Here is a 13,949-nt window from a genome sequence, read left to right as displayed (position 1 = left end):
TCTGCCCAGAAGACTCTTTCTTTCCTCATCTAGATAGACTTCTTTGAGTCCCCCTCTTCCCAGTGCTTCCAAAGGGGGAATTTAAATCTGATCCTTTAAAAACAATGAAACACGGCCGGGCGCGGTGGCTCAAGCCTGTAATCCCAGCACTTTGGGAGGCCAAGACGGGCGGATCACGAGGTCAGGAGATCGAGACCATCCTGGCTAATACGGTGAAACCCCGTCTCTACTAAAAAAAAAAAAATACAAAAACTAGCCGGGCGAGGTGGCAGGCGCCTGTAGTCCCAGCTACTTGGGAGGCTGAGGCAGGAGAATGGCATAAACCCGGGAGGCGGAGCTTGCAGTGAGCTGAGATCTGGCCACTGCACTCCAGCCTGGGTGACAGAGCGAGACTCCATCTCAAAAAAAAAAAAAAAAAAAAAAGAAACAGCAGCTGTATCGTTAAATTATTTCTAAGTGGAATTTAGACTTAATTTGAGTCTTTTAACAGTAGACTCTTAAATGAAGCTCCTTAACTCAAGACTAAAGAATACTACTGATGTGGGCGTTCATCTTTGATGATGAAGTCCCTGTTGACAGTCTTAACATTAGGACAGGAAAAGGAAAAATGAAATTTTAAACATACCATTTACGTTAGCATCAAAAAACATCCAATAACCAGGAATAAATCTAACAAAAGATGTACAAGACTTCTACACAGAAAACCATGAAACATTACTAAGAAAAATTAAAGACTTAAAGAACTATATAAGTAGAGAAACATGCCATATTCCTAGACACAAAGATTTGATGTTATAAAGATGTCTAGTCTCCCCAAATTGACCCAAAGATTTAATGCAGTTCCAATCAAAATTTCACAAAATTTTTTGTGGAAATTGATGTCTATACTTTACATGAAGTGCAAAGGGCCAAGAATAGCCAAGACGATACTGACAAAAAAAAAAAAAGTTGAAATAATTATACTACCAAATGGCAAACTTATTATAAGATTACAGCAGCAAGTAAGTCAGTATGGTATTAGCACAAACTTCTGCCAGTTAAAACATAAAGATATGTGAATACAGCAATTGAGCAGAGTTTAGAAACACACCCACACATGTACAGTGCTCTAATTTACAACAACACCACTGCAAGACAGAGGGGAAAGGATTTTCTTTACCCTGTGGTGTGGGTCAAGTGGACATTCACATGGAAAAACAATGAACTGTGGCCCCTACCTCACACCAGTCAGAAAACTAAATTCCAGAATGGTTGTAGACATAAACATGAAAGGCAAAACATTGAAACTTCTAGAGGATGTAACACAGGAGAATATCTTTATGCCCTTGCAGACAAGAAATGACTTCTAAAGTAAAACACAAAAAGCACAAACCATAAAGAGAACAACTGATGAACTGGATTTCATTAAGAATTACTGTTCATCAAGACAACATTAAGAAAGCAAAAGCAGGCCGGGCGCGGTGGCTCAAGCCTGTAATCCCAGCACTTTGGGAGGCCGAGACGGGCGGATCACAAGGTCAGGAGATCGAGACCATCCTGGGTAACACAGTGAAACCCCGTCTCTACTAAAAATACAAAAACTTCGCCGGGTGAGGTGGCGGGCGCCTGTAGTCCCAGCTACGCGGGAGGCTGAGGCAGGAGAATGGCGTGAACCCGGGAGGCGGAGCTTGCAGTGAGCTGAGATCCGGCCACTGCACTCCAGCCTGGGTGACAGAGCGAGACTCCGTCTCAAAAAAAAAAAAAAAAAAAAAAAAAAAAAAAAAAAAAAAAAGAAAGCAAAAGCAAACCACACAAAGGGAAAACAAATTTGCAATACATACAACCAACAAAGGACTCACAACATCTAGACTCTGTCGTCCAGGCTGGAAAGCAGTGGCATGATCTCAGCTCACTGCAACCTCTGCCTCCCAGTTTCAAGGGACTCTCCTGCCTCAGACTCCCAAGTAGCTGGGATTACAGGCATGTGCCACCATGCCCAGCTAATTTTCATATTTTTAGTAGAGATAGGGTTTCACCATGTTGGCCAGGCTGATTTTGAACTCCTGACCTCAGGTGACACACCCACCTTGGCCTCTCCAAGTGCTGAGATTATAGGTGTGAGCCACCACGCCCGGCCAAAAGGCAACACAATCTTAAAAGAGGAGGAACAAGCAAAAGATTTGAAAAAGCACTTCACAAAAGAAAACATCCAAATAGCAAAAAAATGTATATAGACCTACATATATGTAGGTCTACATATATGTAGACCTACATGTAGACCTACATATATATACACTTTTGTATTAATATACACACACCATTAGTCATCAGAGAAATGCAAATTAAAACTACAATAAGATACTATTGGGGTCCTGGTAATGTTCTATTTCATGACCTGGGTGATGGTTTCACAGGTATGTTCACTAGAAAAAACCGAGTTGTACAATTAAGGATGTATATACTCCTCTCTACATATTATACTTTAATAAAGATGTTTACTAAAAAAAAACTGGGGCCGGGCATGGTGGCTTACACCTGTAATCCCAGCACTTTGGGAGGCCGAGACAGGCAGATCACAAGGTCAGGAGTTTGAGACCAGCCTGACCAACATGGTGAAACCTCATCTATACTAAAAATACAACAATTAGCCGGGCATGGTGATGCACACCTGTAATCCCATCCATTCAAAAGGCTGAGGCAGGAGAATCGCTTGAACCTGCGAGTCGAAGGTTGCAGTGAGCCGAGATTGCACCACTGCACTCCAACCTGGGTGACAGAGAAAGACTCTGTCTCAAAAAACAACAACAACAACAACAAACAAACAAACAAACAAAAACAGCTGGGCGCGGTGGCTAATGCCTGTAATCTCAGCACTTTGGAAGGCGAAGAAGGGTGGATCACATGATCAGGAGTTTGAGACCAGCCTGGCCAATATGGTGAAACCCCGCCTCTACTGAAAATACAAAAATTAGCTGGGTGTGGTGGCATGCACCTATAGTCCCAGCTGCTCGCGAGACTGAGGCAGGAAAATCACTTGAACCCAGAGGCAGAGGTTGCAGAGAGCCGAGATTGTGCCACTGCACTCCAGCCTAGGCAACAGGGCGAGACTCTGTCTCAAAAATAAAAAAAAATAAAATAAAATAAACCAAATGCCACACGTGGGCCTTTTTTAGATCCGGCTTCATACAAGCCAACTGTTAAAAGAAATGGTGAGACAGTCAGAAAAATTTGAGATTAACTGCATATCTGATGACAATACTAATTTTTTAGGTGTGATGATGGTATTAAGGCAATATTTTCAAAAGGAGGTTTTATCTTTTAGAGCTACATACTGAAATATAAGTAAATATATTACAAATAAATAATATCCTGGATTTACTTCAAAATAATCAGGAGAGAGGACAGATAACACAAGCATAGATGAGTTGATAGCTATCATAGCTGGACGGTGGTGGGGACATGAGAGTTGCTACATCATCTCTTTACCTTTATGTATGTTTAAAATACTGCATAATAAAACTTTTTAAAAATCTAGAACAAATCCAAGGTTTTATCTGTTTGCCTATTTATTACTCTTCTCTTCTGCCCATACCTGGGCTAATCAAATAACATTATGTAATAGCAAGGCAGATTCCATAAACACTGAATCCCTAGGCTACAGGGACCTCAAGAAATCATCTTGGCTATCCCCTCACTATCAAGCAGTCTCTGAAACAGAGGACATCCCAAATCACATCTGCACACTGACCAGCACAGGCGACAGTGTGTCTACTCTCAGAGAAGCTGCCTAAATATATAAATATATATATATTTTTATACATATATTTATTTATATATTATATATTATATAAATTACACATTATATATATTATATATTATATATATGTTTACTTATATATATTATATATAACATGTTTATTTATATATTATATATTATATATTACATATAACATATATATTTTATATTATATATATATATAAAGAACCTAGATGAACCTAGATAGGGCAGAGCAATCATTTACCTATATTCTTTGGGGTATATGCCAAGGTAAGGGCTCTAAGTAGTCTGGCTGATTTGTCTAAAACAGACTCTTAAAAGAAGCTCCTATATTCTCCCTGAGCTGACCTTTCCTGTCTTGTCCCTCGAATATTAAGCTTATGCTATCAAGCCTCATCTCAGTTAGGTATCTGTGGCTTCCTTTGCCAGCTGACCTAGCTGGAGCTGCTAATGGAGTAATCAAGTATGAATTCCTGTATAAATCAAGTCTGGCTCTTATTGCAGGGATCTAGACTACTACAGGCCTACACAGTTTAGAAACCCTCATTAGATAGATGCAAGTACTTGTAAATATAAACCTGGCTAGGGCCTTCTGATTTATTGTGTCTCCCAGGAAGCCCTCCAGATTTGGGAGACTTCTCAATTCACAGGGAAAGAAAATTCATTTCCTCCTTCTCACCTTCCTTTGCCATTTCAAGGTGAAGTGTCCTAAACTGATAAATCTCCAAGTTAACACCTAGCTTAGTGTGCTATCCCTACTGGACATAATATCTGTTTCAACAAGGATTTCTTGGAGAAATGAACTATACCTTTGGCACAAAGCATCCAGGTACCCCCTGTGATAGCTTCTGGAGGAAAGAAAATCTTTTAGTGTCCCTAACGGGCATACTTACCTACTACTAACTAGGTTAATGAAATGAGACAGGCTTCAAAGGTGAGGAGCCGAGGTTTCATATACCCAAAAAGGGAAAAGTTCAAAAATGAATGTATACGATTTGCTCCATTTTTTCTTTTAACCCATAAGGAATTTAAACAGTGGCTACTTTTCGGACTAACACAAGCCGTCTCCGAAAAGTCATGTAATGAAGCGGCTGAGAACACGACTCTGGAGCCACACATCAGCTGTATGACCTCAAGTTTTCTGTGCTTCAGTTTCTCACCTGTAAAATGCAGCTAATGAAAATACAGCCTTAATAAGGTTGATGGGAAGATTAAAAGAGTACAATATATGTAAAGCACTTACAACCCTGTCTTCCCAGTGTTAGCTCTATTATTTCATTATCACAGAAGCCCTGCTGTGGACATACGCCATTGCAGGGAAAAAAAAAAAAGGCTAAGAATGGAACAAGTGGACACTAGGAAACAAAATGAAAAAGAACAGCGTTGTTGACACTTTGGCTAAACCTTAAAAACATCTACTTCTATGCCACAGTATTTGTCAATAATCTGGGGACAGAGAAAAAGACATTCTGAAATAAGGGGTCGGAGGTGTAGCAGAAAATGTACATCCTTATTTTTCAGGAATTTATAGAGAAAGGCTACTCTTATGTGTGATGATTCAAACCCCAGTAAGAGAGGCCAGGCTCTTGCCTATAATCCCAGCACTCTGGGAGGCCAAGGCAGGAGAATTATTTGAGCCCAGGAGTTCAAGACCAACCTGGGCAACACGGGGAGACCTCATCTCTACAAAAAGTTAGCCAGGTGTGGTAGTGTGTGACTGTGGTCCCAGCTATTCGGGAGGCTGAGGTGGGAGGACTGCTTGAGCCCACCTCAAGGTGAGTGCAGTGAGCCATGATCGTGCCACCGCACTCCTGCCTAAGCGATGAAGGAAGACCCTGTCTCAAAAAAAAAAAAAACAATTAAGGGAATCAACAAATCTCCCAAACTCTGTTAGTCCTCAGTTGGCCAAGCACCCCTCCACTAGCCACAAAAAGCTGAGTTATTGTTTTGCATTTTGTTGGTAATGACTGACATTCATGGTCTTTCATTCAATAAATTTTTTAAAATTTAGGCTATTATAATATTTCATGTTTGCCTATACGTTTAGTATTATTTAGTAAAGAGCATAATTTTAAAAAATAATTAACTGAAGAAGCCTCAACATCCCTCCAACAATTTTTTAAACTTTATGAATAATCTACTACAGTCTTTAAAATTTTTCAGTTTTAAATGCCTAGTTATTGATCCATTACCTCTACAGGGGATGCATACACATATTCAGAAACATTTTCTTATGATAATTAGAATTTGTTGTTAACAGTCATAATTGTGTTTTACCATTGATTATTGTGATTATCATAATGCCAGAGGGATGAACAACACATTTGAAACTGAGAAGAAGGAAGACTGCCCAAAGGGCCTGCTGTTAGAGTCTATGCAGGGACTCCTGGGGCTATTAATTATTTATCTGCTTTTCAAAGTTAATAAATAGGAATGTCTTTTTGCCCTTTATTCCCCAGATGAACTTAACCAAATGAGAGATGGGGTGGGTGTGTGCAGAGATGGCAGTCTGAGAATATAAGAGGTATGGGTAATGAGAAGGAGATTTTAGAAAAACAAAGACTTAACTGTCAAATATACTTAATAACATTGCCTTATCTGGCATGTTTTTATTATGGCATGTTTATCTGGCATGTTTTTATTATGAACATTTTGATGTTTTTTGAGTGTTCTTTTAAAAACGAGTGCTTTAGAAGCATAACATCAATATAAAAAGAAAGACAAGTTATATACGATCTCACAACACAAATAACCCCTTGGCACTTTTTAGAAATACTTAATACTGTATACAGCTGTAAAATTCAAACACTAAGGAGTAGTATTAAATGGAAAAATAAGAACTTCTCCCCTTCCTATCCCACTCCATCCATCAAAGAGAAACCCTGTTTATGCTTTTCTTTCCCACCAGAGAAAAAATGTGCATATATACATAAATGTATCTACCAAAATGCATCATATTAGGCACACTGTTTTGTAACATGCATTATTCACTTAATAACATATCTTGGTACTATATCCATGTCAGCACATGGTGATTAGCACTTTCTTTTTGCTCTTAATGCTTCAGGCCAGAAGCAATTGCTCATGTCTGTAATCCCAGCACTTTGGGAGGCAAAGGCAGGAGGACTGCTTGAGCCCAGGAGTTCAAGATCAGCCTTGGCATCATAGGGTGACCCTGCCTCTACAAAAAAAAAAAAAAAGTAGTCAGGTGTGGTGGTGTGCACCTGTAGTTCCAGCTACTCAAGAGGCTGGGGTGGAAAGATCACTTGAACTTTGGAGGTTGAGGCTGCAGTGAGCCATGACTGCACCACTGTACTCCAGCCTGGACAACAGAGTAAGACCCTAACTCAAAATAAAAAAGTAATAATAATAATGCAACCAGGCGTGGTGGTTCATGCCTGTAATCCCAGCACTTTGGGAGGTCGAGGCAGGCGGATCATGAGGTCAAAAGATCAAGACCATCCTGGTCAACATGGTGAAACCCCATCTCTACTAAAAGTACCAAAATTGGCCAGGCGTGGTGGTTCACGCCTGTAATCCCATCACTTTGGGAGGCTGAGGCGGGCAGATCACAAGGTCAGGAGATCGAGACCATCCTGGTTAACACAGCGAAACCCCATCTCTACTAAAAACACAAAAAATCAGGCCGGGTACGGGGGCTCATGCCTGTAATCCCAGCACTTTGGGAGGCCGAGGCGCGCCGATCACAAGGTCAGGAGATAGAAACCATCCTGGCTAACGCAGTGAAACCCCGACTCTACTAAAAAATACAAAAAATTAGCCAGGCATGGTGGCGGGTACCTGTAGTCACAGCTACTCCAGAGGCTGAGGCAGGAGAATGGGGTGAAACCCGGTAGGCAGAGCTTGCAGTGAGCCCAGATCGCGCCACTGCACTCCAGACTGGCGACAGAGCAAGACTCCGTCTCAAAAAAAACAAAACAGAACAAAAAAAAATACAAAATATCAGCCGGGTGTGGTGGCAGGTGCCTGTAGTCCCAGCTATTCTGGAGGCTGAGGCAGGAGAATGTTGTGAACCCAGGAGGCGGAGCTTGCAGTGAGCCAAGATCACGCCACTGCACTCCAGCCTAGGCGACAGAGCGAGACTCCATCTCAAAAAACAAAACAAAAAAAACAAAAACCAAAATTACCTGGGCATGGTAGCCTGCACCTGTAGTCCCAGCTACTGGAGAGGCTGAGGTAGGAGAATCACTTGAACCTGGGAGGTTGAGTTTGCAGTGAGCCGAGATTGCACCACTGCACTCCAGCCTGGCTACAGAGCCAGATTCCATCTCAAAAATAAATAAATAAATAAAATTAAATAATAATGCTTTAGTGACTATCTTTGTACCCATAGCTGAGAGTTAAATGTTTTTGTTTTGTTTTTTTAAATACAACCCATACTGCAAAATCAGAGCTGCAAGTACAAACTAAGCAGTCTATCCCAGCTGTGTGGTAGGAAAAGAACGATCTCATTTATATGGTTCATTTCAGTTCCTTCAGGAAATTTCCCGCGACATTGTTATTTATACCAAATGGGTCTCAAAAACGTGAGACGGCTACTGAGAAGAGGACTGTTTTCCACTGAGAGGAAGGTGAATATGTCTAACTGTGTACAACTGCTGGTTGTAAAGGCGCCTGTGGCAAAGCAGTCGTCCTGTCTTTGCGCTTAAATGCACCTGGTGTGCCACCCCTACCCTTGCTTACAGGACTGTACTGAATGGCCATGGCATGAACGGAATGTTTGCAGAAGGGGAAAATAAGCAAGCACTGGAGAAACATGCATAGAATAGCAGGTAAAACTGCCAGATGCCCTTCACCCACTCATGGAAGGCCAATATGAAGCCATGTTCAGAGTCGTCTGCCTAGAGCTACAGAGGAATGCAGGGCTGAGTAGAAAGTGACTACAGAGTCACAGCTCAGAAACAATCATAACCAAAAAACCATCTTATACCTCTGCATTTAGCTGCCTCAAATCCTTTCTAAATGAAGAGGGATTTAAATTTTATTTTAAAATATTTCAACACAGTACTTTTCCAAATATTTGTTATATTCGTTATCTCATGACCCACACATTAACTCTAGCAGGCAGGTAGGCCAATGTCATTATCCCCACTTAAACATGACATGCCTGAGGGGCTGCAAAAGTTAAATGATTTGCCTGGAGTCAATCGGCTGACCAACTGTTCAGACCCAAGAACCATGCTCTCCAGGATTCTCCCAATCCCAACCAGGCCCAAGTCCAGCTGGACAATTTTAGCATCCCAAAGAAAAGCTAGGAATGAAGCTGGAGATATAAATATAAAAATATTCCTTCCCAAAGACACCTGAGGTCTGAAAACTACCTCTTCCTAACAAAAATTTTAAAAATTAAATATCGATGTTGCTAAGCACCAAGTTGATATACCAAACTTACATCTGGACAGAACAACTACAGTCTCTACTAGTCACAAAGACTTGTGAGAAATGTTGGTTTTATGTTTTATTATAAACATTTATACTATCTCAGCTTTTTAAAATATGGTAGAGTTTAATTTTTACAGTTAAGATGTTGTCTTGTGGTCAGGAGTGGTGGCTCATACCTGTAATCCTAACACTTTGGGAGGCCAAGGCTGGAGGATCACTTGAGTTCAAGAGTTTGAGAACAGCCTGGGCAACATAATGAGACTGCATCTGTATTTAAAAAAAAAAAAAAAGGCCTGCGCGGTGGCTCACGCCTGTAATTCCAGCATTTTAGGAGGCCAAGGCGGGGAGATCACGAGGTCAGGAGATCGAGACCATCCTGGCTAACATGGTGAAACCCTGTCTCTATGAAAAATACAAAAAATTAGCCAGGTGTTGTGGCGGGCGCCTGTAGTCCCAGTTACTTGGGAGGCTGAGGCAGGAGAATGGCGTGAACCCAGGAGGCGGAGCTTGCAGTGAGCTGAGATTGTGCCACCATACTCCAGCCTGGGCGACAGAGCGAGACACTGTCTCAAAAAAAAAAAAGCTACCGTGGGCAGTACTAGTCATTTGTCATTTATATATCCAACACCTATTTCTTGAGTTGCCTTCTAGTCTAGTCTGGACTGGCTTATATGAATGTTTTTCAAACTTTTTTGACAATGGCCTACAGAAGAAATATATTTTACTTTGTGAAGCATAGACATGTGTCTGTCATTCAAATAAAAATTTCACAAAATAATAATCACCCCTCTTTTGAGTGATTCACTTGGATATCTTCTATGCTTTTATACTTTGCCACATTATTTTTTAAAATACAAATTATGGCCCACTAAATGGGTTTCATGACTTACAAATGGGTCACAACCCAAGAGCTGAAAAAACTGGATTATATGAACAATATACAGATTGTGCCCTCAAGGAATTTGTACATTAGTTGGGAGTCTCATACAGTTCACAGACCTCTTACAGTTGGAAAGGCCTATAGGTCAATTAGTTCGACTACCTACTCTATACTTGATTCTACAGCATCCCTGAAAAAAGGTGAGACAAGTGAAAAAGGCTTGTTTGCCATTTCAAGGACAAGGAGTTACCTCTTATTTGGAACCTAGCACAATATGGGTCAAATAGAGACCTGTTAAAAACAGTACAGAAACAAATACAAATGAATCAAGTATCAAAATATACACTTGATTTCTTTTTTCTAAAAGATAACTTGGACCTTTGTTCCTAAACCCATCTTAGTCTTTTTTTAGGAGGAGGGTGAAAAGGGGAAGGTAAATCAGGGGGACAGAAGTCTAGAAAGGCTTCTCTCTGATGACCTGAAGAAGGGGTCTTAGCAAGTTACATCACAAGTAGCCTTCGCGATTGAGGAGCCTAATAAATGACACTCACAATGACGGCTAGGAGAGTGGAAGTCAGGAAAGGATCCTCTGAGGAGGTTTGAAATGAGCTGAGTCTTGAAAGATTGACTGGAATCAGACAGGTGAAGAAAAGATGGGAGAGTGTAGTCAAAGACTCTGAAAAAGAAATGAGTCAGTACATTTGGGGGACAGTAGATGGGGTCCCTGAAGCGGAGAAATAAGAGATGAAGCTGAAAAGAAAGACTGAAACCAACCTGTGGTGAGCAAGACACAATTTGGATTTTATTCTGTAGGTAATGTGGTGTTACTGAAGGTTCCTCAGTGTGTAGAGTGTATTTCAGAATTGTTCATCTGTACATAGACCTGAAACTTGGCTCTAGAAAGACCTAAAGACCCAGAGTTCAGATAACAGACTCTCAAGCTGTGTTTTAGTACAGAGAAAAATGTTCTGTAAGGGACTTCATAAATTCAGAATTCTACCACAAGCAGTGTTGGTTACTTAAAAAGCAGAAAAACTGGAATATAGAGTTTAGATAGCAATGGAATCCAATTTACTTTTCATCATTTTACTTTTGTTAATTTTTTAAAAGTGTGAGCTTTGTCTGTAGCTGCCACTAAGTGACTGATTTCCTTTATAAAACCTACAGACTTTATTCAGAAGCAAGTCTTCAATGTTGCCTAATAAATTATTATAAACCATTTTGCAAAAATTAAATTTTGCCTAAACAATAGCAACACTTTTAATAATAAGGTTGTCTAAAGTTAATATACAAACAGGGCTTTCTGAGGGTGTTAACTATCTAGTAATTCAGGCTCTGCTGGATACAGTGACAGAGCTCTAAGAACCTCAACTAGAACTCAGGTCGGCCTCAGGTGAATATAAACACTGTATGTGAGTCACCTTGCAATTACAGCTGCCACCTGGAAGCAAATTTAAGCAATAAGAACTACAAAACCAAATCCCTGTAAGATCCTGCATTGACCTTCCTCTTACTTCTTCCTGTCTGAGGATCCATAAACCTCAGGATTCTTTACTAATTTCTCATCAGCATCATCTTTTTTTGTATTCCCAAATTTAAAAACGACTGTCTCCAAAGGCCTCAAATTTACTTTCAGTTATTAGTATAATAAATATCAGCGATGTATGATGTATTCATTAGAACCTATGGTGTTTTTTCCCCCTCCCCACAGGAAAACTACTTCAGAGAAAGACTTTTAATTTCTGAGAAAATCTTTGTACATATCGAGTATATATGCTATCGACCACATAATTGTTTGGGGATAATGCACACCATTTGCCAATGATTAAGATTCAGCCCAGTCTTTGTCGTTGCATTTCTACATTCACATAAATTAGTAAGTCATGATGACACGGAAGGCTCACATGCCACGTAAAAATTTCAAGCTTGGATCTGAATCGGTGACTGAATCCTCCTCAGAATGCGTATTTTGGAGGCAACTGTTTGGTTTATGTTACTGCTCCCTAAACCGGGCAGTGACTCAAGAGGCAGCTGGAAGAGAGAAGGAGGTGCTGGGCAAGTGCTAAAATACTGAAGCCTCAACAGTAGAGTCCCTCCCCTTCTCTACACACCACACAGCCTTTTTGAGACTTCTTGTCCCCATCAGATATGCTCCTCTAGAATAGCTCACCTTCCCAGGGTGGAGCAGAGTCTCACCGGCTCATTATCTCACAGCTCCCGGGATGGCCCCGGGTACAGCAACTGTGTGGCACTTGGCTGTGGAAATTCAAGTTTTTCCACCCTAAAACAAGTAGGTTGTGAAACCCGATTTCGGTCCTGGTTACCATTAAGAGAGGGGCCTACTACAGCCCTGTGCCTGGAAGTTCTTGCTACCGAACCTCGCCTCCTGCTCCACCCTCACCTTCAGCACCTGATGAGAAGGTCCAGTCCCTCCGCGCACCTTACATGCCCAGGCCACACTGGTGGACTCACGCACGCACGCCAACTCTGCCATCCCATGCACGCCCGGCTTCGGAGAGCAGTTACGAACTTACTGCTCGCCGAGTCAGCCGAGCCAGGGCGCAAGGGGAAAGGTCGGAGAGGGGCTGGGGATAGGATCGGATCGGAGTCGGGGTCGCGGTCGGGGTCGGGGCGGACCCCGCCGGCCTGCTGGCCTCCCTCCCCTGACCCCCGGGACAGCCCCGGCGCACGTGCTGGGTGACAGGCCCCCTATAGGTTCCATACCTGCCACCGGAAGTGAGTGAGGAGGGCAGTATAGGCATTTCCTGTGACGCGAGCGCCTGGACTCCATTAGGCAGCAGCTGGGGGAAGAATCAACACACCAGGGAGCAGAGCGCAGCGGACCCGAGGACAGAGGCGGCAGCTGCCTCCGCTGCCGCCCGCCGCCGCCGCCGCCGCAGCCACTGCCGGGGCTCAGTCCAGCGGCGGGCCCCGCGCCCCCGCAGCCGCCCCGCGGCGCCCCCAGGCGCGACCCCCGGGCCGCGCACCCCGAGCTGCCTCCGGGAGGGGGGGGGGAAAGGGCCCGGATCCTCCTTCTCCCCCTCCTCCTCCTCCTCCTCCCCCTCCTCTCACCCCCACCCTCCTACCCTGACCCCCTCCCCGCCTCCCCGGCCCCCCTTACCCCGACCCTCTCCCCGGCCCCCGCCTCCCCTCCCCCGCCTCGCCCCACCGGCTTCCCACCACGGCCTCTCTCGGCGAGGAAACTCTGGCCTCCGCTTCCTCCTCCTCCGACTCGGACACCGGCGGAGCCTCCCCGCCCCCGCGGAAGAAACCCCGAGCCTCGGCGGCGGAGGGAGCAGGAGAGCCCGGGGCTTCGGCAGGCAGAGCAGGCCTCTCCCCTCCGTCCTCGTCGTCCTCGTCGTCGTCGTCCTCCTCCTCCTCCTCCTCCGTGGTGGTAGTGGTGGGACTCCCCCCGGCTGCTGCCCCTCCCGCCGCCGCTGCTGTCTCCCACCGAAGTAGCGGCCACAGCCTGGTCAGCGGCAGCATCATGCAGGCCAACGGGGCAGGAGGAGGAGGAGGAGGTGGCGGCGGCGGCGGCGGAGGAGGAGGGGGCGGCGGGGGCCAGGGACAGACCCCGGAACTCGCCTGCCTGTCGGCTCAGAACGGGGAGTCGTCCCCCTCGTCGTCGTCGTCCGCGGGGGACCTGGCCCACGCCAATGGGCTCCTGCCTTCCGCCCCCTCCGCCGCCAGCAACAATAGCAACAGCCTGAATGTCAATAACGGGGTTCCCGGCGGGGCGGCCGCCGCATCCTCAGCCACCGTCGCAGCTGCCTCCGCCACCACCGCCGCCTCCTCTTCCTTGGCCACCCCAGAACTGGGCAGCAGCCTCAAGAAGAAGAAGCGGCTCTCCCAGTCAGATGAGGATGTCATTAGGCTAATAGGACAGCACTTGAATGGCTTAGGGCTCAA

The 13,949-nt window shown here is 44.1% G+C and overlaps 3 protein-coding genes across 5 annotated transcripts in view; 1 reads left to right on the top strand and 2 right to left on the bottom strand.

Moving 5' to 3' along the window:
* The window catches only part of LOC105478329 (cornichon family AMPA receptor auxiliary protein 3), a 333,823-nt gene extending 321,089 nt beyond the window's left edge, over nucleotides 1–12,734 (bottom strand). The window contains exon 1 of the mRNA XM_024791880.2: nucleotides 12,442–12,734. Coding sequence (XP_024647648.1) covers nucleotides 12,442–12,534 — 93 coding nt within the window. The 5' untranslated portion in view covers nucleotides 12,535–12,734. The remainder of the gene's footprint in view (nucleotides 1–12,441) is intronic.
* The window catches only part of LOC139359078 (uncharacterized), a 27,624-nt gene extending 14,095 nt beyond the window's left edge, over nucleotides 1–13,529 (bottom strand). The window contains exons 1-2 of the mRNA XM_071081157.1: nucleotides 13,221–13,529; nucleotides 12,765–12,841 (exon numbers count right to left, since the gene is read on the bottom strand). Coding sequence (XP_070937258.1) covers nucleotides 12,765–12,841; nucleotides 13,221–13,529 — 386 coding nt within the window. The remainder of the gene's footprint in view (nucleotides 1–12,764; nucleotides 12,842–13,220) is intronic.
* The window catches only part of LOC105478359 (WD repeat domain 26), a 48,523-nt gene continuing 48,101 nt past the window's right edge, over nucleotides 13,528–13,949 (top strand). For all 3 annotated transcript variants that reach the window (XM_011735567.2, XM_011735559.2, XM_011735547.2), the window contains exon 1: nucleotides 13,528–13,949. In XM_011735567.2, the coding sequence (XP_011733869.1) occupies nucleotides 13,528–13,949 (422 nt within the window).

This window comes from Macaca nemestrina, chromosome 1 (genome assembly GCF_043159975.1).
Source record: "Macaca nemestrina isolate mMacNem1 chromosome 1, mMacNem.hap1, whole genome shotgun sequence".
Lineage (NCBI taxonomy): Eukaryota > Metazoa > Chordata > Mammalia > Primates > Cercopithecidae > Macaca > Macaca nemestrina.
This window is presented reverse-complemented; position numbering and strand designations above follow the sequence as displayed.